This window comes from Drosophila erecta, unplaced genomic scaffold (assembly GCF_003286155.1).
Source record: "Drosophila erecta strain 14021-0224.00,06,07 unplaced genomic scaffold, DereRS2 tig00000000-arrow-pilon, whole genome shotgun sequence".
Classification (NCBI taxonomy): Eukaryota; Metazoa; Arthropoda; class Insecta; order Diptera; family Drosophilidae; genus Drosophila; species Drosophila erecta.
In genome coordinates this window covers 23,694,760-23,721,103 of record NW_020825194.1, presented here as the reverse complement: position 1 = coordinate 23,721,103, position 26,344 = coordinate 23,694,760, and the positions used below count along the sequence as shown (strand labels likewise).

Below are 26,344 nucleotides of genomic sequence, written 5' to 3'. Positions count from 1 at the left end.
CTCTTTTTTCATAATACTGAGTTGAATTTAAATTGATATGCTATAGGAAAACTCGAGGTCTTGACGTGTCCTTTTCGGGCCATACCAAAAGGCTATTGATATTAAAATAAAATAGCTTCGTCTCCTTGTCGACGAATAAATTTCATTGTTGGTGCTTAAAGTGGTATACATTAATCGGGAAGAAAGGCAATTAAAGGCCTTGCCTAATAAATTTGTCCTTATAAAAGCCCTCCTCCACCTGTAAGTAAGTAAGTAATTTGTTTCTTTGCTGAGTATTGTCTATTCGTTAAATTATTGAGTTTTTATTTTCAACAATATTATATTTGTGACATGTTGTGAAATACAAAATACAAAATAATATAACATTTATGAAAAACGCTTTTTTAAATAAATATTTTTAAATAAATATAAATATACCATTCAACGAATATAGTATGCCCTTTTACTCTACGAGGAGCAGTTATAAAAATAACCTTAATTGATTTTCCAGCCAAGTTAAGTGAATCAATCTCGGCTGTGGTTCCCAGTAAATCACGTAGTTGTTGTTTTGCACTTTTTTCTTTCTGCAAGGATTCAACGAAACGCAGCTGACCATGACAAAAGTTTGCACACAGTAAATAAACGTGAGATGTTTTTCTGGAATTTAAAATTGCCATTTAATTGGCCGCAGCCCCACAAGTTGTTCCCCTATTTTGCCGGCACGTGTGGTTTTTCCTGAGATTTTGCTGTAAACCCCTGAAAAAGCCACATCTCGTATTTATGTTTTTTCGTGTTTTTGTTTAGACAATTGGGCTGTGCAGCCATGTCGTATGAGTAATAATTCATTCATTAAAAGGCCGTAAACACACAGTTGGCTTTGGGGGAACATTTTCGACGGAAATGTCGAAAGCTAGAGAAACACAGCCACGTCGCACGGACCGTCGCAAAAACCTACTTATTGAGTTGTAATGGTACACGTTGAAGTAATTGCCAAGCTGAATGAACCTCAGTTGAATGTTTCCAAGTCCTAGGCGCATTTATTGGCTTCCTGACTTTGTGAAAACTTCATCCAATCGCCTGGCTGAGAGCGAAGCAAAGACGTCCGTTCAACGAGCAATTAATTAAAAAAGAGCTGGCACATTCCTGGCTACGAGAAAAACCTCTTTTCTTTTGTTTGAAAGCACTCGGAAAATATATTGAATGCAAATCGAGTGGAAGCCTAAGCTGTAGCCACAGTCCATGAATGCCCGAAAATTCTTCACTCGAATTGTGAGGGAGCAAGTTTTGAATGCAGTGCAGGCATTCTTTGTCATATTCTTTTAACAATTTCTCGAAACAATTTGCGTTAAAAACTACCAATATAAATAACTCGGGGTCAATACGGTTTTATAGCAGCATTAACTTTTTGTTCAACCAAAGCATTCAAAAGAATGAGAGAACGCTAAAGTCGATATTCTCGACCGTCAGATACCCCTTACTCAGCTAGTGGGACTGCGAACAAATTTTAAGACAATAAAACGAAAAAATATCAAATAAGTATTCAAAAGTGTGGGTGTGGCAGTTTTGGGCATCATTAGGGCCTGTTTCACTGGGCATCACTAGGGCCTGCATGTTTAATCCCAACTTTCTAGATTTTATAGTTTCCGAGATCTCGAAGTTCATAGGGACAAAAAGATGGGCGGACAAACGGACATGCTCAGACCAACCTGACTATTCATCCTGATTAGGAATATATACACTTTATAGGGTTGGAAACACTTCCTCCTATCTGTTACAAGTTTTCAACAAATCGAGTAATTCATATCCCAGCATGTGCAAATAAATGTTTCAATTGCATTACCTTTAAAGTATAATATTACCTCCATGTTTCAGAGTCTACCTTCGGGTGCAGAATAATAAATTCACCATTAATCTTGTAGAGTACCGAGCCTTTTTACCTAGGTATCAGGTAAATTTGTTGGGCATACTCAGCATAATTAAAACAAATGTATTTCCCCACCATTACGGACTACATGTTGCACTTTAGAAGGGGGAGCAGCGTTAATTGAGTTCTTTGCAGGAAGGATACTCCGCTCCTTCGTGATGGGTAATTTTTGATGACCCCACAGTCCTTGGAATTCATAATTAGCTGGGTGACAGGTCGCCTTGGGTCTTCAGCGTGCCTTTCGCCCACCAAATTTTCTCGACATTTTCTTCGTATACCGCCGTGAGTCAAATTTAGGTGACGTTTTAATGAAGAAACCAACGAGTAAGAGATCAAAGTGCCAGTAAACATATCTCACAATCGCTCGTGACATGTGTGGGTGGTTTTCCCCAGTTGGGGGAAAGGTCTGTGTGTGTGACCTTTGACACTGCCTGTGTGCTTTGTGCGCTTTTCATCATTTGTCCCAGCTGCTCTGTCACTTTCAGCTGACTTCGGCTTTATTGAGTTGTTTGCTGGCATACATAAATCAGCCGCAGATTTAGATGTCACAAAACACAATGAGTTGCACGCAGCACCTGGTTTAGCTGACATTTGCAATTGTAAAGCTACAATGCCAATAGTAAAGATTTTCCCAGAAATCTTAGAAATTTCCAGTACTAAGGTCTTCCGATTAAACTCAGAAATAAACATGCTTAACCTTCATCTGGCATTTGGCAAAAATAAACATTTTATAATTGACGCTGGCGAAGCACTTAAGTCGGCGAAATTGCTTTCCAAATTTAACGTCGCTTAGGCGTTACATTCTCTTATTAGAAAAGTTTTCCTAGGTGCGAGGTGGTTCTATTTAATTTGGGCTGCAATTACCGAAGTAAAGCGCAATTTTATTACTTTTACTTACTCTTGGCGGTTTAAAGAGTTTTGTAATGGGCTCAAAACGATGTTGCCAAGGGTAATGGTTGGGGTGGAGAAAGGGCTCCTTTGGAGTAACCCTACACCCCTTTGGGCAACAGTTGGCCCTGGAGAACGTTCATTCTGCCCATGGTGATGATTTAGTTAGCCAGCCCTGTTGCTCCCATTGATGTCATAATAATAATAATAATAATAACAACAACAACGAGGCAAATGAAAACAGAAGTAACCAAAATAGGGGGGCCTGATGAAGCAGCGGATCCGGGACGACCCGAAGGCTCAGCTCATGCTAACGACATCCAGATAAACATGAGATGCCCAGTCTACCCAAGAATCAGCGGCAATGGCACAAACAACCAATTGACATTGGCCAGGACGAGCGGACGGTCTGTTCCTTCCTTCGGCAATATGTATGCCGAGGAGGAGCAGAGATCCCTTGTAACACAGAAACCAAAGCAAATTGAATGGCAAATAAGAAACTTTGGCCCAGTCACTCAGCCCAATCGAATAGTAGATACCCTTTCGGATACCCACAGCCATTTGGCTCGACAGGTAAAATTATGTAGGACGTAATAGGCCACACATGAACTAAATCCTGTATTTGTTTTTGGTTGTAGGGAAACTTTTCTCTAAGGAGCTGGCATAGTGATGCTATTTTGGATAGATATTTTAGATATAGAGATATATTTTAGTAAGCTTTCATCCACTCTCTTTAACAGAAAGGCTTAGTGCACTTGTAATTCTTATAATTGTAGCAACAGCTGTTTGGTTTAACTGAAATAGTAAATATTTTTACATAAAAAACATTAGGCATTTCTATTTAAGCATCACCTTAATATAGATACATCTCTCATCTACTAGCTGGCAACGCCGTCTAGCGATAAACCAACAAAATATGAGCTCCGTGCGGATCGAGTTCCCAGGTTGGCAGACTCCTGATAACCGACACGGAATTCAGTGCCTGAGTGCCTCCAAATGGCCTAAGTCGAGGGCACTGCGGTTGTGTGCCCACAAGGATGGCAGTTAGGCAGCTTGCCACAAAGGGAGACGTGTGGATGTTGACTGAGGTGTGGATGTGGATGGACGAAGACAACCACTTGAAGACAGACTTCGCTTTCTTGTCAGTCAGTTAAGCAGCTGCCCCGTTCCGGGAAATTCCCCTCCGGCCACAGGGAATGCTAGCAAAAGCCGCACAGCTTTCACAATAGCATAAATTTCAATTTTAGATTATGTGTGCTTAATAAAATATATTCTCTTAGCTCCGCTGCCTCAGTCATGTTGACTTATATGTGCTCAAAGCCTGCCATTTGCGGTGCTCACGCAGGATTGTCTGCCACAACCTGGCCAAGTCGAGGGAGAACTGGATAACTTGAAGTCGCCCAAAAGAGAATCTTTAATGTGACTCTGTTTTTCTCAGGGGAACAGCATTTAGGCCATGTGGCAAGCCACATAATTTGTGGCTAATTAACAAATGCCAAGCACAGTAAAAGTTTTCAGCAAAAACCTGTCTGGCTTAACTAATGGAAGCTCCGCTTCTTCCCGGGGGCCTTATCTTAAATGCGGCCCAGAAAAGTAGGCTATGAATTTCGGCCTCTTTTTTTTATACACGTAGCAGCACGCTGCAAGAGTCGGTTATTTAAGGTCCTATAACTCAATCCAAATGTGCCCACTTCGGAGCCCAGCAGATTATACAAATTTATGCAACAGTGTTGGCACTTTGTAGCCCGGCCCACTTACTTTTTCTCCATTTTTTCTGTTTCGTTGGGAAATTTTATGGCACTACTGACTACTGCTGCTGCTTCTGGTGCTGTTTTTTATGACGAGCGGCTCGACATAGCTGCTGCTGTTGCGCATTTCCGCTGCCTGAAAGCTGGCAAAAGTCTGGATAGTATGGCTATATCAACATGTATATATGTATATATCTGCTGCTGCGAGGTTCGCAGGGGCGGAATTTGATTTTCATTAAATTGAGAGCAGGAAAAAACTAAAATTTATTGCAGCCACAGAGCCGCACGCATTGACTTCAAAGTAGATTTTTCAGCAACGTAATTTAGCTGCTCGACTTGTTTTTCACTTATTTTGGGTATCTTTAAGGGAACCGCTCTTTAATGGCCATTTAGAAATACATAAAAACCGCCTTAATTGCTAGTATATGCTAGTATACAGCAACTTTTCATTTAAGAGGCAGGGACGAAGAAGATGACCCTGAGATCTTCATCGATGTAAAGAAGTTCGGCTGCCAGTCAGTCAGGATTGTTGGGGTTACTTGGCTGGCAAGTTGCGAGCGAAACTGGCAGCATTAAAACAAACATTATTACCAACGGCACCGCAAGGCATTCAACTTAAGTGGCTGTAAACGCCACAAAAGGGCCGCAAGGATCGCCAGGACGTGCACTTGCTCAGAAAATGTATTCGGGCTCTGGCGACAATGAAGCGTTTTAAAAGTTGGCAAATAATTGCGAATAAAGTGGAGCCCCTGCAATTGCATCCATCCAATCGGAACACAAACATTAAAAAGTATTCCAACTGTCGTGGCAAATGGGAAAACGGCTTGAGCACTGACTAGCCAACTCCGGAGCAGTCTAACGAGCACTTTGGGAGCGTTTTACCGGGACAGCAGGACAGCAAGACACCAGGACACATCCTTGTACATCCGCGCACGTTGCACGTCATCGTTGTTGCCACTTAATTCGTGTAAGTTTTCCCCCGCTGACGTTCAACGTGCCCCGCCCCTAATTGTCCGCCCGCTTTCGTTGCCACTTAATAATGCAAGACCCTCAAAAATTCATGTTGTGTCTGTGGCGACGTGTTTGAAACAATTTTACGCGAAACCGCCCTGGGGAGTGCAGAAAACCAGGGCAGCCAGGAACAGCCATAAATGAGGCTTTGTGCAGCGGAGTCTAAGGAATAACAAACAGACGACAAATGCTGCGGGGTAACTGCTTCATATACTAAACATTAAGTATAGACATTTGGCAAATAATTAGAAATTACTTTGTATAGCTACTGTAAAATATGAGTTGCTAAACAGCTTACGCTTTGAGCGTATAAAACTTGTTTCAGAGACAACCAATACGTTAGCATTTTATTGTTAAATATTTTTAATACACGATATTAGTGCATTAGATTAGTATTAAAGTTAGAAATACACGTTTGATATATATCTTATATGCCAGTGCGAAAGGTCTATGCGATAATTAAGTCAGCAAGTAAGTCATGATTAGTACCCATCAAATTGAAGCCACGTCCCCAGATTTTCGGCCACCCTGATTCCCACATATGCTGGCCAATTTCCCGTTCCATAAATCATCTTAAAAGGCCACCCTCGACCTATGTATATGCGGATTTTGATGGGGATGTGGCCATGTTGCGTGTTGCCCGACATTTCGTACATGGCCATGAAAGCCGCAAAAACATATGCAAACGCAGTTAACTGACTGCGGCTGTCGTCTGCCAAATGTTTGTCAAAATGAATAAATTTTGCAAAATTAATTACAGCTTTCTTGGCTGCGAGCCGGGTGTTAATGTCTGGAGGGATGGGCGAATGGGTGTCTGGCGTTGTCACCTAGCACGCAGCCAGGACAATTGGGCCAGGGGCACACAGCAGGATACTAGCATACACACACATTCACCGGGCTATAATGGATTCACGATGGGAGTTTGGGGATGGAAGTTTGGGGATGGGAGTTTGGGTATGGGAGCTTGGGGATGGGGGTTTGGGGATGGGAGTTCCCAGGATACCAACTCAAACTCGCTCCTGCCCAATGGCAATGCCAATGCCATCATCTGTCAGCTGGTGCGGCAATGAAAAGCCCCAATTATTCCGACTTTAATCGACTCGCGGCGCACTGCCTCACGCACATCCAGTCGCCTGTCTATTCCCAGAGCGGAAATTGCGAGTTTGCCGAAATACTCCGCTGGGAGCTCGCATTGCGTGACATGGCCGGAATCGAGGATGGCGCATTCCCGGACTCGGGGCATGCAAGTGTACGCACAACATAACCCGCTGTTTCGAGCGAAAACTAATGATATCTAGGTGGCTCAGCCTTATGTGGGTCAAACGAAATAACAAAACTTTGGTTGTTTCGCCCCAACAGGATAATTATAGCTGAGTGTTTAGTTCTGACTTTTAAATTGCTTATAGCTGGCTTTAAAACTGATAAGTCCCTGCGTACGTGTATTATGCCTAATTGTATTCATCTATTCATTTTATTCATATTATGAGTTGCAATTTAATAACTCCTATCCTATCGGAATTCATAAAGTGTTTATTAGCCAATTATGGATTATGTGGCTTATGTGAAATGCAATTAGTTGATGCAGAAATATGCCAATTGGTTAATAAATAATGAAACATTTAAACTCACTCGGATTCATTGTTTTCGAAGATGAGTTCGCCGCGGGCCCCCTCGTAGTCCTTGGATTCGGTGGCCGTGTCATTCTCCGTCCAGTAGGGCACTATTACTGTGCCGCGGGCGCCGGAGTAGCGCATCACCTTCAGCTCGAACCGGCCGACGGACTCGCTGATCTCGAATACAGAGTCTGTGAAGGCAAAGATGCCCGCGTGGTCGTCGTCCAGGATCATGACGGTGGCGATCATCGGCACGCCGAGCTTCACGCCCTCGGAGGGATTGAAGAGGCGGATGTAGAAGCACTCGTCCTCCTCAAATACGTCATCGTCGATCACCTCGATGCGGAAGCGCTGCTCATCGACGCCTGGTGGGAAGCTTAGCAGTCCCTTCCGCCCGACGAAATCGGTTCCGGCGGAGGCGGTGCCGTCCTGCGTTTCGTACTCCACGCTAGCGTAGGTGGAGATGTCGCCGCGGCGCACCACGCGCACCTCAAACTCGCCACAGTTCTCCATAACGGTGTAGTGACCCGGCTCGAAGTACATCCGGATGCGATCTTCCGCCTCCTCGTCGTCGCCCGCATGCAGCTGGGCTTTAATCTCGGTGAGATCGCTGTGAGCGCGTTCCTGGATCTTGCGCATCAGGTTGCCGCTGCCGACCATCTTTCGGGTGGCCTGGATGCGGTAGAAGGCGCGCGACTTGCTGCTCCGCGCCAGCACCTGCTCCTGGGCCATCATCTCCAGCTGCTCGAGATCGGCGTCGGGGTACTTCTGGCGCAACTCCGTCAGCACATTGATGTACTCGCGACGGGCCTCGTCGAATGCCTCGGCGTCGTTTCCGCGCGCGGATGTGACCATTGGGTGCTTGGGGCCCTTCTCCGCATCCATCTCCACCTGGTCGTGCTCGCCGGCCACCACGGTGCCGCGCTTATTGACCCGGTAGTTCTTGTCCATGTATTTGTAGACCAGAAGACGCCGCTCGGCGATGTAGGCCCACAGCACGGTCAGCGGGAAGAATAGCAGGGTCACGATCGCCTCCCATACCAGGATCACGCCGGGCGTGAACACGGATAGGATAAGCCACAGCCACACATAGGCGAAGACCGAGAAGAGGGCGGTAACGAAGAAGACCCGCAGGTGCCGGATCCTCCGTACCTCGCCCGCCGGAATCCAGATCATGCATACGGCGATAATCATAAAGAGGTTGTAGGCAGCAGATCCCACGATGGTGCCGGGTCCCAAGTCACCGCTCTCGAAGTCCTTTGCATAAATCTCAATAACCGAGAGCAGGATCTCGGGGGCACTCGATCCGAGGGCCATTAGCGTTAGATTGGCCACCGTTTCGTTCCATATGCGCACGTGCATCACCTGCTTGGTGTTGTTGGGTCCCTTAACCACCACAGCGCGTTCAATCGATGTGATGGCCTCTATGGCGGCCATGAAGCGGTCCGCAATGATGGACACACCCACAAACAGGTAGATCAGTAGAACAAAGTAGACAAAGCCGCGGATGAGGCGGTCACCCACCGAAATGTTGCGCTGCGGCATCCAGAGAGGCAGGACAAGACCCACGCTGCATTCGCGCAGCTCCTCCACGTCCGGTGCATCCCCATGGATCTTGGTCATCTGTCTTAATTCATCCTCCATCTGGGAGGGCGCCCCGTCGTCGCCCTCCTCGCCATGCGCGACCTGCCTCAGCCGCCGGCTGAGAAAGTGGCCATCGTCCTGGCTGAGATTACTACTGCTGGAGGAGGTAACATTGAGGTACGCCTGTCGCGCGTCAGTCTCCTGGACTTTGAGCAGCGACTGGGCGGTGGCATACACAAAGATCACGAATAGTGCGCAGGTGAATATCGACTTGAGAAGCAACTGCATGGCTGGTTACTGACTGGGATGGCTTCTCCTTATCCTGGAAGTGATTGGGGCACTCGCTGTCCCGTTGGCCTGTCTCTGGAAGCTTTGTTGCGTTCGATTTGGCTGTGATTTGTGCTGTTGCAGTTGCTAGTTGCTGCTGCTTGTTACTGTTGCTGCTACAGTTGCAATTAGTGTTGCTGATGGGAGTGTTGCTAGTTGCAAGTTGCCAATGTCGTTGTGGCCCGGTGCTAATGATGGTAACTATGACGTGGGACCGCGAGAAGGCATTCTCGCAATGGCACGTTCAACACTCTGACGCAGTTGGGCCGCTGCACCTGAGGGAAAAAAGCGGACGGGAAGGCATATATTAGTTAGTTGGTAGTTGACTGGCGGCCACTAACAGTGCGGTTCCTATTCTTGGGCATTTATTTCGGGTGCCTTGCATCACGAGTACGAATGTGTCGCCGAGCGGAGCGCAATGCCACTGCGAAGGTTGCGAAAGCCCGCAAATAGTCGCTAGAAAAGAAGAGCCCGCCCAGATCGCCTAGCGGGATGCCCCATTGGGGTGGTGCAATACATTGGGAAATCTATAAAATACCCCTTAGAAAAGCTCTACAAATGAATAGTCCCTTGGAAGCACTTTTACTAGTATACAAGCAAAATCTAAAGGGGATATTAAACATATAGAATATACTAGGAAATAAAATCTTGTAAAATATTGTAAATAAATGGTAAATATAAATTAATGACGCACGAAGTCCAATTTACCATCAACAAATAATAGTTCTAAAAGTTCAAGTTAAAGGCAACAGTACAACATGACTAATTTGTACTGGGAACGAATTAAAAGTAAAGTAAAATAAATGTAGAGCGCTGCAAACATATTTGATACCACCCCCTCCAACAGTAATGTGTACAAATTTACAAAAATTCTAGTACTCACGAAACAATCTCCCAAAGTGATGGCAACTAAAATTAATTACAGTCCGTATTTTCGCTGGAGGCGGGTGCAGCTTTTCTTTGAGCCTTGCCAGACATTCTCTATTCAGCTGTTTTGTGTATTTACACGAAAACGAAATTAAATGCGTAAATAGACAGCATAAAACATAAACAAAAGTGCAGCTATAAAATCTGGCAGAGCAGACGCAAGACTACACAAAAACAAGTTCATTTTCCAAGGAAATGAAAAACAGACCGAGATGAAATTCAGCTGCAGAAAGCTTGTTGCAGATTGAATTGTAAGCCGAGCGAGAGCGGAAAAGGCCGAGAAACGGAACTGACCAAGATCGATATTCTATATGCACATATGTTTGCACGTATTTCGCCAATGTCAATACCGGGAACCAGAAACAGAACCAAGCGCATTAACGTTTGGATGGCAATAAAAAGCAAACAAGTGACTAACTGACAAGACAGTTCGAAGAAAAAGGCAGAAAACTGAGCGGGGGAAAACGAATACGAATGAAGTGCACTCTGGCAGATAAAAACTGTTGACAGTTGGCCGAAAGGGGGAAACAAAGTTTTATAACTTCGAATAACACGCAGTCAAACATATGCATGATTGCAGCTCGGAATACCAACGTCGTTTTTAATATTGATTATGGATTTAACTATCTAATAATTATGAATGTTAAAAACTGACTTTATGATATGTGATATGTGTGATATTTAAAGGAATCAGAGGGTTCCTTTTCATTTCATTTAAATGGAGTTTATTGTATATTAAAACTTTGAAGCTTTTATGTACGTTTGTATGGCCTACCAACAGAAAACATGAGTTCAGGAAGAAAGCTCATCCGTTTACATGGGATACTTCTCGCTTCACAATCCTTTCATCTAAGGTTCGCCGGCTAGAACTTGCAGTCAAAGTTCTGGTGTATTTATAGCTCGAGTGTGTCTTTTTTAATATGCACATTTGGATCACACACCCATTCGGATGGCACAACACTTTGTCGCTGGCTTCGAAATCCAATAAATCAATATGCCCACCGTTTCTGGTGCAGGGGCTAAGATAATCATCAGCGCTTGCATTAATTTAGCAATTACAACAAGAGCCGACAGCAGTCGATATAGATAGACAAAGAGCGGAGCAGACAGATGGCGTGCGAGGGAGATGGAGAGCCACTGGGAATATGGAGAAAGCGGAGAAAGTAAATGAGGATGAGACAAACAGACGCCCAAGGGAGCTCGGAACATATGCTGGGCAGGCGCTCCACATGCACCGCTCCCCTCTGCTCATCGCGTTTTATTCCGGCGGTAAATTGCATTTGGCCATTATTGGAAAACTGTTGCACGTCGGGTGAAGAGATTGCAAATTAATTAAGAAACTTTGCTCCCGGGCCAAAAGCGCTTGCTTACATATCCGAGCTTACCAAACGGATCGAACCGTGATCTTTCGCGCAGCCTCTATGCTCGTTAAAGGCCAAAACACTAAAATTAACGTGGATTTTTAAATTTAGCACAAACAAAAAATAATATAATCGTCTGGCGATCGACCGCGCCGCGTTTCGCCAAGGACTGCGACTGAGAATGCGACTGAGCGAATATGAAAGAGTATGTACGTGGGAATGCGAATAGAAATACACATTGAAAAACCCCGTTACATAGCTAGGGGAAGTGTGAGGTATTTAAGATCTTCTAGTTCCCGAGCTCCCGACGTTCAGACGGAGGGGCAGAGGTATGTACATACATGCATGTACATACATATGTCTAACTCGACTATACTAGTGATCCTTAAAGGAGAAACACCTTTATCGAGGCTAACTATTTGCTTTTAATTTTCAAGCATTTTTCGAAAATATATATTGTTTTAAAGAACGCTTACATGGGGTAGCAAAATTTGACGATACGATTGGTCCGATTTTTTCTCAGTGTGGAAATGAGAATGGGTGAAATGAGCGGGCCAAACGGAGGGGCATTTTGTTTACGCTGCGTTGGCGCTGTTACGTTGTATACATATTTACACCCAAACATACACATACATACGTTTCTCGACGGATTCGAGTCGATCTAATTTTTCGGGTTGCTTCCAAGTTCAAGGAACATTCCCGCTTGATATCGTCTAGTAAATCAAACACAAAGTCTAATTGGCTGTTAAGTAATTCCCGGTACAGATGTTTCATATAGAGACCGCCAAGTTCAGTCGCTCGTCAGCTGGCACAGATTTCGGATTCCATTTTTTCGCGACTCGCAATCGCATTTGGCAGCCCAGGCACGACTAAATCCACCGCCAGAATCCCCATATTACCACCTGTCTGTCTGCCTCTCTGTTCTCCCTTTATCTGTCGGTTTTTCTCTGTCATGTTCATGTCTCTGTGTCCCCCAGTTCATAATTATTTGGTGGGCACGGATTTGCTTTTGTTCTCTGCTCGGCTTTTTTCGCTTTCCCCATCCACCTACATGCGTTGGGAAATCGGGCGAACTCAGACGCGGAAAATATCGCAAAAAACAGAAACGGGGGTCGGGGCGGGTCGGAAAAGCTATCGCCACAGCTGTAGCGTTGAAATGTGATTGATAATAACTAAAGAGGAAATACGATATTTTCAAATAGCATGAAAGCGTAGTTTTAATTATTGTGGAAATATATTTCCGTAGCTTTACTGCTCGATGCCAACCCTTTCCTAATGTACTATTTCCCCTCTGGAATTGTCCCACATTTCGTAATTACTCGCACAGATAAGAAAGTCGATCTTATCTAATGCCTCAAATAGAGAAGTACATAAATTCTAGCAATAAATCTCATTTAATGTGGGACTATAGTTAATCCAAATTTAAACAGCCTTCAATAAACGAATTTCTGTTGAGAATTTAAATGCTCATATAACCTTATGCGTGTGATGATTCCCCCTTTTATTATTAACAACTCGCTTGCGTTTTAAGCTCTCTATCATTTGTTTTTCCTCCCCGTTCACTCGCTACCCTATAATTTTGTATTGCTATTTGTTCATTGGCTTGTTGTTATTGTCTGTGGTATTCAGCTAACTTTTACAAAATGCAGGCAATCATTTGGTAGCCATGCAAATGTTGTGCTAATTTTGTTGGCCGTGTGGCTCTTCATTTCAAAAGCACTTTCCTCGTGAACAAAAGACGATGCGATGGTGCAGAGACCCAATCGCAATATGCCGGGCAGATATGTGAGGATTACAGCAAATCATGAGGATATACTATATATATGCTAGGTGGCCACACATAATTTATTCGCATATTTTCCGTCTCCCATCTAAGCGTCTTTCCATGGGATTTCATTCATATTCCGACACAGCGTCATGAAGGCACGTACATGATCAAAATACTAGCACCCCAGGTGAAGTTTTTCTGTACGAACTTAAATAATTAGTATTTTTAATTGTGCTATGAGCTTTGATTTATTTTCACAACACAATCTTATCTAAAACCCAATGTTTATGCCTTTCGTTACTAGTTTAAACAAGTTGCTTCTTAAATTCTTAGTTCTATGTTTTTGTACTGGTAAAGTGTCATTCAACTTAGATTATTAAAGTAACGAGAAGTTGGTTTAGCGATTAAGTTGGCAGTTTGGAGGTCTGTTCCCCCAATATTGACAAAAAAGAAAAAGTCGTCATTCGTCACTTGAACCTCGCAACATATTCACGTACATAATCAGTGCTCCGAAAATTTATAAGTCTTATTTAAATCGATTGTAATTTATCGTATTTATTTGCTGTACTACTTCAAGCAAAGACATTTGTGGTTAGTGATTTTTGTTTAAATAAAAATGTTGTTGTACTAAATATAATTAAAGTTTTGGAGTGTCGCGTACAGTTATCTCTTCCACTTATTGTGCACCCAACCCGACTGCTGATATTAGTCATTTGTTTGCTTGCTCTGTACACTCGCCTACATAACTTTGGAAATGTTGATCTGCTGTATTGAAGGCTGCGAATTCAACAATTTGATTTCCAATGATGAGCATATTAGGTGCTGGTTGTGTGATGAATATGCTCACGCAAAGTGCGCGGGCATAACTAATAATGTAGTGGAAATTATTGAAGGAAGAAGTGGACTCAAATGGACCTGTGAAAACTGCAGAGTGATCAAATCTCAGATGGGAAGATTTATGAAACAAACGCGTACGGAAATTACCGAACTCTTTAAAGAAATTCGAGCTGTCCATGACAAGTTGGCGAAGCTGGAATCGCATCTTACATCTCGTAAGACTCTAAACTTAACTAACCCATTATTAAATTAACTAATTTATCTTTATTTTATTATTTAATAGTCGACCCCCAAGTGCCAGCTTTCCCTGTGGACGCTGATTTTAGATCTAACACCTGTAAAAACACACCACCTACTTTTGGGGATACTAATGATGACAAAGAAGTTGAAGAAACCGAGTCATCGAATGTTAAACACAATGCTACGGGTATGCACCTAGTGAAAATATGGCATCATAATGCGGCTCCTGTGGTACTACCTCTACATCCCAATCCGGATACTCTCATAGCTGTTCCTCCAATGAAAGCTGTGTTCGTATCTAGGCTTATAACTTCAACTACTGAAGACGCTCTTAAGCACTACATAGTTGCCAAACTCTCTCATCCCAATCCCGATGACATCATAGTGAGAAAAATATATAATAAACAAAGACGAAAAATTGCATCGTTTAAAGTGATGGCACCCGATTTTATATATTACATGATTTTAAATCCGGGATTTTGGCCTGAACATATCATTGTGCACGAGTTTATCAAAAAAAGCCATCTCCAAACCAATGACCAACCAATCTTCACAAAATATTGTTAACATTTATATATAATGTTTTCAATAGAAATTTGAATTAAATATTAAGGAACTATCTCTATTTACAAGAATAATAATTGAATGTCATTACTTCTAATTTTTTTTTAAGTTAGGAACCAAGTTTAGTTATGATGTTCTACCAATGTTTGTGCAGCTTATCACATTTAATGGTTATGCCTATATTTGGGGCATCAATTGCCCCACAAGTAGAGAAACACAATTTGATATCACTTCAGAATAAGAATTCGCTACACAGAAGTTTCACTTTGATGGATTCACAATAAAATGATTATAAGCGAAATGTTGGAAATTTGGAATGCTACTCTTTCGACCGCAACTGTAAATAGTCTTAGACATCTCATTCTCGACTCAAATAATAAAAGTGAAATGCTGTGGGATTTGTCGCCAGGGATACTCACTCCGGAATGGGATTGACTCTATACTCTGTGCTGGCGGGGATGAGGTTGAAGTGGGGGAATCTGGAAGTGGGACTTGACAGGAAACTGAACGCTGCACTCTCAAGAGTGGATGGTGTACTGGATAGCCCTGCCGTTTGTCTCAGGCGTGACAATGCATAGTTTCTCCCGCCCGTCGGGTGGGTTCGCTTCCTGGCAAGCAACTGAGCCGCCGTACTGCCGCTCAGCCAGGTGCGCAGTACTAGTGAGATAACGGGATGCGTGGGTTGATGGGCGTCTAGTTATGGGCGTGGCACGCACTTACCTGGGGATACGGTTTTGGTACTTTCGGTGTTTGACTCTTGGGTAAATCGTTAGCTCTGTTTCGAATTTGATTTTCGTGAAGTATAAATCAGAGCATTCGCGTGTCGTCTAATCAAATCGCCACTTCGGCAGCCGCCGCTATCAACTGGCCCCGTTTCTATCCCCTGGAGATCGTGTAGATGTATGGGTGCATATATATGACGCACGGAGCGGCCTCAGATACTGAGACTCGATAGGGAGATATACCATCGAGGGTTCCTAACCACTGGCGATAAGTCAGTATTACGTTTGTGCGACCATTCCTGATAGCCACTCTAGATCTTGATATTCTCGCTTTCTGATTCGCGGTGTTATACGATCCGGTCATATTGAGTGCCTGATAGCTACTATTACGTCATTGTCTTAATGATAAAAAGATAAAATATTCTTATGGCTTAGATTAGGTTTGCGAGCCAGCAGAAAGTAACTAAATTAAATTTTTAGCAAAATCCAAAAGTAACCAGAACATATAAACGGAAATGTCACTGGGGAGAAAACCTGACACTTTCACCGAGAATTAAAGTCTTTTCGTGAAATCTCAAATCAGGGGAAATCTGCCAGTAAACGTTTTTACACACTTTACCTAAGCCAGAAATCGCTTTCCACAAGAAACCCCCCTGAGTACCGGTGATTTCATTGCCTGGCAGATAAGATTTGCCATAGTTTGTGATATCCTTTGTGGGGGCTTTGTTTCAGGCACTAGATTTGTCAGGCTTCCGTGACAAAGGTATTTAGATTCGTTATGCTAACAAGAGAATGTCTGATAGGTTTCGGTGTTCAGTGCTCACTGTTCACTGTTAGATGTTCGAGTCGTGGAACGTAAAATGACATGTTTAATACGGGACCGAGTGGGAACAGTTGGCGATGTCAGCATATTTTAGCCCGTAAACCCCCCGGTTATTGGCGACATTTTGATATGGTCCTTGTTGCTGTAGCTGCGACGTTATAACAACAAGTTTGATGACGGTCGTTATGCGAATCGTCGATTTGAAATGCCTTCTTGTCACAGAACTTGTGTGTGGAGTGTGGTATGGTGTGTGTGAGAGGGTCCTTATCTGCTGCAGATGTGTGAGTGAGTGGATGTGCGGGTTGCAGATGTGTATCATTGTGTGTTGACAGTTCAACGGCCACGCCCCACCGCCCTTCATTTTCACGCCTGTTGTGTGTTGTCAGAGCGTAAACTGTTTATTATTTAACAATATCCCTTTTTTATGTCTCTTGCTGTAAGGATATGTGCGGGTGTGTGAGTTTTGAGCATTCTTATTTATTTATAACTGTGTTTCACACATCTGAACAGTTACGCACACAAATCCGAGCATAAAGCTCTAGATTAAGATTTAAATAGTCGGGCGTTTAGCGAGTTTCAGGACTTCGGGGAAAATACGGTTATATAATTTATACAAACGTAATGTATGGCTTTTTAAGCACCGTTTAATTAAAACTGTAGGCTAAATTATCTCTGAAAATGGGTCTGCTTCGAAAGTTTTTGTTATTTGACATTTGATTAAATTAACCATATGGATAATTTATATTGATGAACAATATCTTTTCAAAGTTTAAGACGAAGTATAATCCGCATTCCAGTTCTGAATCATTGAATTTCATTTAATGATACCTTTATATCTTGTATATTCTTATATCGTTCCCTGAGTGTCTGAACAAAAGTGGTTGGGCGTGAGTGGGCGTGTGCTTGCCACTTGACTGCGGAATGGACGCAACAAGGCGCCAATTCTCGTATCAGCGGAAACAGGCTTTTAGGCTGCGTGCCTGAAAGTAGGCTACACATTCCTATCTCGTTTCTCGGCGCGTGTGTGTGTGTGTGGGCGCTTGCACTAGTGTGCGGCGGATAGATTCCTGATGGTCTGTCAATTATGCACTTCCATATCTGCCTTGAAGGACTCACATCACTGGTCAATGGCAATCAGGCAGCGCAATCACGGCCAGCATGGCATATCAAAGCATCGCGGGCTGGCATTGACATTGATTTGATTTTAAATCACATCAACTTTAAATGTCAGGATGCCACAGAGGATGGGGATGCCATTTGCCATTTGTATTATACTATTTTACTGGCACAACGTTTATGTGCACTAGAAATACACGCAGAAAAGCTCATTAGAGGATTTCCTCCTCTCTCCATCTGGGGGAAACAACTCGAGGACGTTGGTATACACATTAGTCACGTCTTGCTCTGAGTAATAGTATTTTCTATAGGGCTTCTATGATTCCGGAACAACCATGAAGTCATCTGGCTGAATGGTAATGCCAGTTGTCTTTCACAATAGCGAGTCTCAGACTAAAACTCTATCATAAATTATAATTAACAATTCTCTTAAAAAGCCCCATTAAGTTGGAAGATATATGGGATACTCAAGTATACTGCTTACACTACTTTCCACAGTTTCCATAGTTTTCTTTACTGTTTTTCAAGCTTAGAATAATACTCCGTGCGATAAGCTCACTTTCAATGAATAATCGCGTCGTTTGGTAACAGTGTCAAATAGTCGAGTTTTCGGGCATGATATTTTCACTTCCTGGCCATGATTTACGGACTGAAGCGAAAGCAGATGGAGTTGGGAAGTTTGAAAATGGGGAAAGCAGCTGCGTGCCGTATAAATATATGCGTGTGTATGTCGCAGGGCTCCTATTGATTTTCCAGCTCCACCCAAACCAGTTTTCACTCGAATGCGGAGGAATCGAGGCCCTGACATGCCAAAGTTGGTTTAGATAGCGTTGTTAAAGTTGTTCGCCATTGCCATATCAAGTGGGTGGGTGGTTAGCCCAAACTATTTGCTATCCAACTTTGGCTTCCGCGGGGGTTGCCCCAACCCCAACCACCCTTTTGGAAAAACTTTAACTGAAACAAGAATGCCAGTTGTGTTTGCCAAAGAGTTACGAGTGGACTCGACAATTTGCCATGTGTCCGCAGCAGGTTCGTCAGTTCCGCGATGATGATGATACCTGATGGATGGTTTACAAGTTGACCAGGTGTTTCCCCGGGTAGAGAAAAGTAGCAACCAGTCAGTGCATCAATCAATCTTTCAATGTTTAAAAATGCTGACGCAGATAGCTTGATTAAGTCGTGGCAATCAGCAAAGCAAACATTTTGCCAAGTGATTTTAGCTCTTCGTTTATGTTGTTTACCCCAATGATTCAATGCTGATTTGCGGGATGGACCGTTGATTGTCATAGCCGATAAGCACTGTACAGTCTTGCCATTGTCATATAATTTGTGTGCTTGCTTGGGCATGAAGAAGGTAACGATGGTGGAGGCTGCCTCCAAATCTCTGGAAAAGTCGCATTATCCCATCGCCATAATCATCATCGACGCCGTTATCATCGTAATAATCATGTGGCAAACTTCCCGATCGAAGCAACAGTTTCGGCCCACATACAAATTGTTATGCTCCGCCTTGGAAATCCATTAGGGAGTCGAGCCGACAAACAGAGCCAAAATGGCGCCCCCTAGGTTACTACGTATATGCCATACTGTGCAAAATCAATTTGGTAAACAAGCTCTACACTTCTTCGTAAATTCAAGAGAAATAGTTTATACTTGCAGAAACGCCGTAGAAGTTAAACACATCTGGTTCATGGGTCATCTATTTTAAATAGGCTTAAAATATTTCACTTTGACTTTTGACTTTTGAATTACTTTTGAATACATTTATATTGAAAATTTTTTCTTTACCCAAAATTCACAAATATATTTTTCTAGTGTGTCTATGTAGTTTGGGCCCAATTCTATTAGAGTAAGAGTGCAGGGAGGGAATGGGTAAGACGGCAGGATACGGACCTCGATAAATGGGCAAAATTGAAATGGAAATTAAGTTCGAACGAGGGCAGATAAAGATTCCTCTGGCATGTGTGTTATCCGACATGTATCGCTGTATAGAAAAGCCCCCATCACTTTTAAATTATGTACCTTAACGCACCTGATTATGCCCTTTGCTGGTTGGACCCTCGATGAATATTTCAAGCAAGCGTCACATCGACCTAATTGAAACCAGAATGCGAGCTCCAGTTAATGTGACAAGGATTAAGTGATACCCAATGCGAAGAGTTAATTGAAAGCGTTTCAATTTCATTTCTTGGCAATTTATTTCGACAACCGAATCCACACACACATGTAGATATTTTTGTGTCTGTTGAGCGGAAAATTATCATTTCCTTGGCCTTTGTTCGCTCAGTCAATGGAACTCGACCATTTGAATGGGATGGGAAAAACGAAATAAAAGGTTTCTCTTTGGTTTCCGTGCTGACACAATGCCGACATTTCGATGTCTACGTGCTATGAGTGTGTGTGTTAGCTTGCTGTCTGTATTTGTGTGACTGAGTGTGTGTGAACTTAGGTGCGTGACAACGGTAATTTAGATATCCCAATATCCTGTTCTTTTCGCGCGTCTTTTGTTTCGCCACAAAAGCTGACTTAAGGCTCTCCTGTCAGCGCCGTGTCCGCCATTTTGTGATTCTGTCTCCAATTTCCCGTCCCTTTTCCAGATGTTTTTCCGTTATTTATGGCCCTCGCATTTTGCTCTTTTCCTTTGATTTTTGTCATCTTTATGGAATTTTTATCTCTTTTAATTTATACATATTCTCCGCCATCATGCCCATCGCAATTTAATTGCCGTTCCCGGGAAGCTCAGCAATCGAGTCCTTTGCGTTCCCTTTTTTCACAGGATTCTACTTGCATTTTATGCTCGACTTGGATGGCTTAGAAGTAAGCCCTGTTTCAGCATTTCTGTACGTTTTTTATGGCTCGCTGGCCTTAATCAAATTGCCTGCAGATCTGCCCATCTCGACGGCATACTGGGCGTATGCGCAATTTGATGCCCACATACACGGTAAATGTAGCAGGAAAATGTGCAAAGCGAAGCTGGCTGAATTTTTTTATTTATGCCCTGTAGCTAGAGATTTGTTACTGTCAGACGTATGTATGATTAACTCTGCTGCAGCGGAATCCTGCATAAACTCTACACTCGAAAGTATGCTTTTTAAGAATTTTTTTTCAGGAAGCACGGCAGCTGCTAAAGATGTTGATTCTGCGCCATTGTGTGAAATGCTGGCTTCCAGTTGCCGTGGCCACTGCAACTGTAACTTTATTTCACCATTGTTGTTCAATTGGGTGAGGGGCTGGAACTTTCAGCTGGTTTCATGAATCAAACATGACCGAATCTTGTTATTTGCAGTTTTCTTCCTCAAGTTTCTTTTGTGTACACATGTGCGCGGTTTATTTTTTTGTTTGTTAGAAAAGTTGGTCGCTTCACACACAAAAAATGGAAAAAATAGGATTTTTCGCCACTGTTTGCGGCTGCTACGTATGCATGGCGTAAGCCTTTGAGTGCCTGCCACTTTTCTCTAAGCCTTTAAAGCGCTGAATTTTCATATGAGAGTTTTGGTGCGGGTTGGCTGTGTGGTGTGTTGCTTTTAATTGACGGAGCCATAAATTAAATGAATTTCCCCAAAAGCTTGTTTCATCTGGATTTTCTGCATTTCGTTGAATATGCTGCATACTCGATTTTAAATTTCCCGAGGCATTCCATTCTTATCAGAGTCAGAAAACCGAGGATTTCGAGTGCTTCGAGTCATGCTGATGCTTTGGTACTTGATTGATTAACTAGTTAATTGCTGCCATTCAGATTGATTAGATATAAAGCCCCAAACTGAGTTCTATTGAAACTTCTGGCCATCCCACAGTTGTGTCCAATTGGCAATACTTATGGGACTACCTTCCTCCATTCATTGGTCAGTGAAAAGGAGCCCCATAACCGAGTGAATGAATAAATGGCTTTTTATTTGTACAAAGGGACACAAAGTGAACCCTAACTGAAATGGTAAGCAAATGTCAGGCAAGTGAAGCGAATAGCTTGAATGATATTGACAAAGGGAAATGCTTCCACCTCTCGCCCTATGAATGGGTAAAGAACTGAAGTGGCTGGCCGACGTGGGCAGGAGTCGCGAGTGCTCCGTTTCCTAATTGTTGTCTCCGTGTTGATTGTTTTCGTTGCTTATTTTTTCTATGTATACCCTATAAGATGGCATGATACTTTAGGCTCTGCCTGCAGTTTAATTAAAATGTAATGTTTAATATGAAACGATTTTTAATTATACGAGATAGTAACATATAATTTATATAACTTTTAACCCACCAATGCTTTGTATGAAATGTTAATCTTTTTTTGGCAAACGTCGAGATCTCGGAAACTATAAGAGCTAAAAAATTAAGATTACGAATGCAGATTCTAAAAGACATCGGGCAAGTTTATTTTAGATTGTTGACACGCCCACTCTAACGCCCACAAGTCGATCGAATCTGTAGCGCCCATACTTTTGAAAAATGTTTTAATATTTTTTTTATTTAGTATTTGTTTTGCCACGCCCCTCTAACGCCATTGGGGCAAACCAAGTCGCTCGCACGCCCACTAAGTGAGTGACGTGTATCTTATAGTCGGGGAAACCGACTAAGCGTTTTTTCTTGGACACGAAGGGAACTTAAAATTCGAACTTATACCGATGTCAACTGGACTCCCTATTTGCATTTCTTTTCTTCTGCGGTGCTGTTCGTCTCTTGAGTCTCACAAAAGACTCAATTAGGCGTTAGACAAAGACGGTGGACAAAGCCATATGCTACTTGGCCCAGAACTTGTCGCTAATTCGCAGACAAAGGGCGAACAAGGGGGACCAGAGGGCTTAATCGATAGCGACGCGAAAATGGGAAAACAAACTGACAATTGTCACGGACTGCCCCGGTCCGTTGTCAAGGTAAGACCGCCCGCACTGTTCATACTCACACACACACGGGGCGTATGCGTAAAGTCTAAACCATACCGCACGGTACTTCACATGGGGCGTATGAGTGATTATGGGTAGAACGGCTAACACGAATACGTTACCGGCAATCGGAGATGGAGGCGCCAGTGTGGCGAGCTGCAGGATCCGCTGCCGATGCTGCTGACACAATTTTCGCCGCTGCAGAGCTGCAGCTGCAGAATGGCCGCACACAGTTGCACCAGATACAGATGCACAGATACAGATGCACGAAGCTGACGCCGAATTTGCGAATTTCGAGCTTGACACGAACACCCGGGGGCTGTTGAACCGCACCGCTCTGAACTCTTTTGGCCAGCTCTGCAGGTTTATGCCGTTTTCGTGCACATCCTTTCCTTTTCTTACAGTTTCCTATCCAGTTGCATTTTTTGCAGATGCTGCTGTAGCTCGCGTTGCCAAAAGTAAAAAGAGGCGGCCGGCACCGCGGTCGGTGGTCAACGGTCAATGGTCACAAAACAGGTTCAAAAGTCGGCGACCGCAGGCGCAGGTCCTGTGTGTGTGTGTGTGTGCCGTACAACTTTCCCAAAAGTATGCAAAGATATTTAGCCTAGTTTCGACTCTCCAACAGCATCGTTGTGGATTTTTTGCTGCACTTTCTTGGCATTTTCCTTCAATTCATTTTGCTCTCAAAATAATTTTAAACATTTATTTATGGAAGATCATTTCACTAGCTTTTAACACTGTTTTTGTTTTTTTTTATTGTTGACTGAAGCACAACTCACACATCAACAAATGCATATATTTGTGTATATGTGTATCTGTGTATGTTTTGCTGTGTAGTAAAAATAGTAAAACGCTCGGCACTTAAAATAGGAGAAGCGCAGCGAAAAAACCGTTTGCCGCTGTTCTCTTCTATTGTTGTTGTTATTGTTATGGTTGATTCTTTCGTTGTTGTTGTTGTTGTATTTACCGCTGCTGCGTGTGGAAATCACGGAGAAAACGTTACACGCTCATACGCCGGATAATGAAAGACTAACCTGCGAGCCAGTAACCGACTGCCACATTGGCCGACTGCCTCTTTAAAAGTGCCGAATGTCGCGACACGAAGGGCACCCGAAATGCACACGAAGAGTGACGTGGGCGGTGGCGGGGGCGGGGGCTTAAAGTGGGAGAGATAAGGAAGAAAGTGCACAGAAAGGATAAGGAACAGATAACAACTGCGCCGCTCTCACTCGCTGTCGCTCTCCGATGTTCCCCAAGTTCCTCTCGTTGCAGTGGCGCATTTCGCATGGGGGTTAAGGTTTGTCGGGAAGGGTGGTGTGGAGGTATGCGGGTTAGTATGGCCGATACCCACACCCTTTCCTCCGACACCCGCAGTCGTAGACAAGCAAGCGCGTAAGTTTTTGACGCCCCTGTTAAATAGGTTGGTAAAAGTTGCTGCCGAGTTTACCTGTACTCTTGCTTGGAAAACAGTCTATTAACAAGAAGCGCCGTTACGGAAACTGCTTACTCTCAGATCGAAAATGGCGTGCAAAGTCAGAGGGGAATATTTATATAAATTTTCAACATCCAGTTAAAGGTTCATGTGGCGCCATCTTTTATTTCTGGTAAAAAAAAAAAAATCACAAAGCTTTGTGATGTTTTTTAATTTCGTAATCCTAACCAATTATAATATTATCATATTAATCGTTATCATATTATCGTTATTTGAGTAGTATATCATCAATTCTAACTAAATTGGCTAAAAATGTTATGACCGCATTGAAGTCAACTTTTCAAAATAACTTAATTGTTAGGTGTTTTACCGGATAAATGGCTTTCCCCTGTATAATTATAACCGTTACTCATAGAGTAAAAGGGTATACTAGATTCGATTAAAAGTATGTAACAGGTAGAAGGAAACGTTTCCACCATATATATTCTTGATCATGATCAATAGCCGAGTCGATCTGGTCATGTCCGTCTGCCCGTCCATGTGTTCCATGTGTTGTCATTATTTTGTTTTATTATTGGCTTTGACAATTTATATCGGTATTCCAAAAACACTTTGGTCAAAACTGTCACGCCCTCACTTTTGAAACATTTATTAATTTGTTCATTTTATTACTGTTTTTCCCAATTTCCATCGAAATTACAGAAAATTTTTGAAATTTCTCGTTCTCACTTCCATTAGCTGAGCAACGGGTATCTCCTAGGTGGGGAACTCGTCTATAGCGTTCTCTCTTGATTTCATTAAGTTTATTACGGTATTTTTGTTAGCCTCTTTATTCAGCATCATGCCTACAAAATGTATTAGGAAACCTATTCTGACAAAATTATTTTAAGTACCTCTACCTCTATTATGACAATTTTAATTCTCTTAATTTAACGCTTAGTTTAAAGTAATCTTGTTTTAAGCTTAGCGCTATAAAAAAAATAACAAATTTAGTCAAGCCAATTAAGCAATAAACAATATTTTACAGTACTGCTGTGTAAGTATTCCATAATGTAATATGTCTGTCTAAATAAACATAGGGCATCGCAGTGCCTTCGAAGGTGGAATTTCTTACGAATGTTCCTTCGACTATGGCGAATGCGTTTGAATTTGGGGGCCTAGGTGGCTCGGCGGTTCGGCGGCTGACGGGCCCAGAACTGCGAACTGAATGGCGAACTGTGCGAGGCGTCGTAAAAATAAATAAGCAAAACGGAAATTAATAAGACCCAAATGTTGCCGCTGTCGCAGCGACCTTCCCATGTTGCCCCTGGGAGACCTGCCGCGACAATAGCTTTAGCCTTATTGCCATCAAGACGCAGCAATGGAAACAACACCAGCGAAATCAGCAGAAGTAGCGAAAGAGAAGCAAACGCTGCACGCCATTACTGTAAGTACAGTCGGGAGCACAGACACATGTGCGCCATTGTGTGTGTTCGCAACCTTTTCCTGCCTTTGTATTTGGAGTCCATTTTTTTCGTACGCTTTTCTATTTGATTTCGTTACGGATCCAAACTCATACTGCAGGGGTGAACACAGGGCGTATGAGCAATATATTTATGTTTATAGCCTCGTTTCCAGTTCGCGTGTAGGCATAAAACTGTCGCGATTTTTCGTTCGAGTGTGTATGATTATTTGGCACAATAACTCAATTCAATGCATGAATAATGGCAATCATAAAATCATCGGATATTTACGAAAAAAAAATTGCACTTTACAAATTTAAGAACCTCTTGTTAACTATTTTTCTGTGTATTTGCAATCAACTTAAATCTTTTTTTTTACCTCAATCCCACATGTTTTTGCAAGTAAAACATCTCGATCTGTTTTTTAAGTTTTATTTATGTAGTTTTTTATTTTAATCATTGTTTAAATCTACAAATACATTTACAGCGGAGGGCGAAAGAACAAAAAATTAAAAATGTTTTCTCATTGTTTTGTTGTTACATGCAAGATTTTACTTCTGCGTGTTGTTGACAAATTTGTTGTGGTTTTTGTTTTGTTTCAAGTTCTTGCTTTTACCATCGAACGTTTATATAATTCTGCATTTGTTTATAAATATTTGTAGTCCATATTATGAGTTATTTATATTTTGTTTTGTCCTCGTTTGGTTTTTGCTTTGCTTCGTTTAAGTTTAGTATCATATCTCTTTCACATCAGCATCCATCGATCAATATTATTAATTACTCAATATAATTTGTTAACAACTAATAATAATAATTTTGTTTAGTTTTCATTTTCTTTCATAACTAACATGCCATAATTATCGTTATCCCCAATGCTAATGATCATCATCACTAAGTTAGAAAACAAGACAATTGGTAAAACGAAAACAGCAGCGAAGTAAACTCGAATGTCTGGGCGTATCTCTCAGCGTGGGTGTGATCTAATCGGTCTAGCCGAGCTTATTGAACATCCTATAATCGCTATCTGATCCATTTTTCAAAATTCACAACTTGAATTTCTCAATTAGCCAGGCTGAGCCGATTTTTCAGACCCACTCATTTGATAACGACAATGCCAAGCTTTTTAATTCGTCGAACTTCAATGTAATGACCAACAATTTGACCGCTCAA

The 26,344-nt window shown here is 42.5% G+C and overlaps 2 protein-coding genes across 7 annotated transcripts in view; one reads left to right on the top strand and one right to left on the bottom strand.

Moving 5' to 3' along the window:
* LOC6553512 (sodium/calcium exchanger 3) overlaps positions 1 to 23,347 on the bottom strand; it is a 38,384-nt gene extending 15,037 nt beyond the window's left edge. For 2 of the 5 annotated variants that reach the window (XM_026977329.1, XM_015154895.2), the window contains exons 1-2: positions 22,423 to 23,347; positions 7,180 to 9,349 (exon numbers count right to left, since the gene is read on the bottom strand). In XM_026977329.1, coding sequence (XP_026833130.1) covers positions 7,180 to 9,035 — 1,856 coding nt within the window. In that variant the 5' untranslated portion in view covers positions 9,036 to 9,349; positions 22,423 to 23,347. Of the gene's footprint in view, positions 1 to 7,179; positions 9,350 to 11,372; positions 11,598 to 15,190; positions 15,429 to 15,491; positions 15,625 to 22,422 lie in introns of those variants that run through there. The other 3 variants (XM_026977331.1, XM_015154896.2, XM_026977344.1) reach the window with 3 other exon arrangements.
* Positions 13,857 to 14,774, top strand: LOC26526751. Of its 2 annotated transcripts, none has more exons than XM_015155036.2 (2): positions 13,857 to 14,182; positions 14,254 to 14,774. In XM_015155036.2, the coding sequence occupies exons 1-2, from the start codon at positions 13,885 to 13,887 to the stop codon at positions 14,772 to 14,774; spliced, it is 819 nt and encodes a 272-aa protein (XP_015010522.1). In that variant the 5' UTR covers positions 13,857 to 13,884. The 2 variants fall into 2 exon arrangements, with proteins under 2 accessions (XP_015010522.1, XP_026833159.1); XM_026977358.1 differs by having other exon boundaries at positions 14,251 to 14,774.
* Positions 23,348 to 26,344: the final 2,997 nt, after the last annotated feature.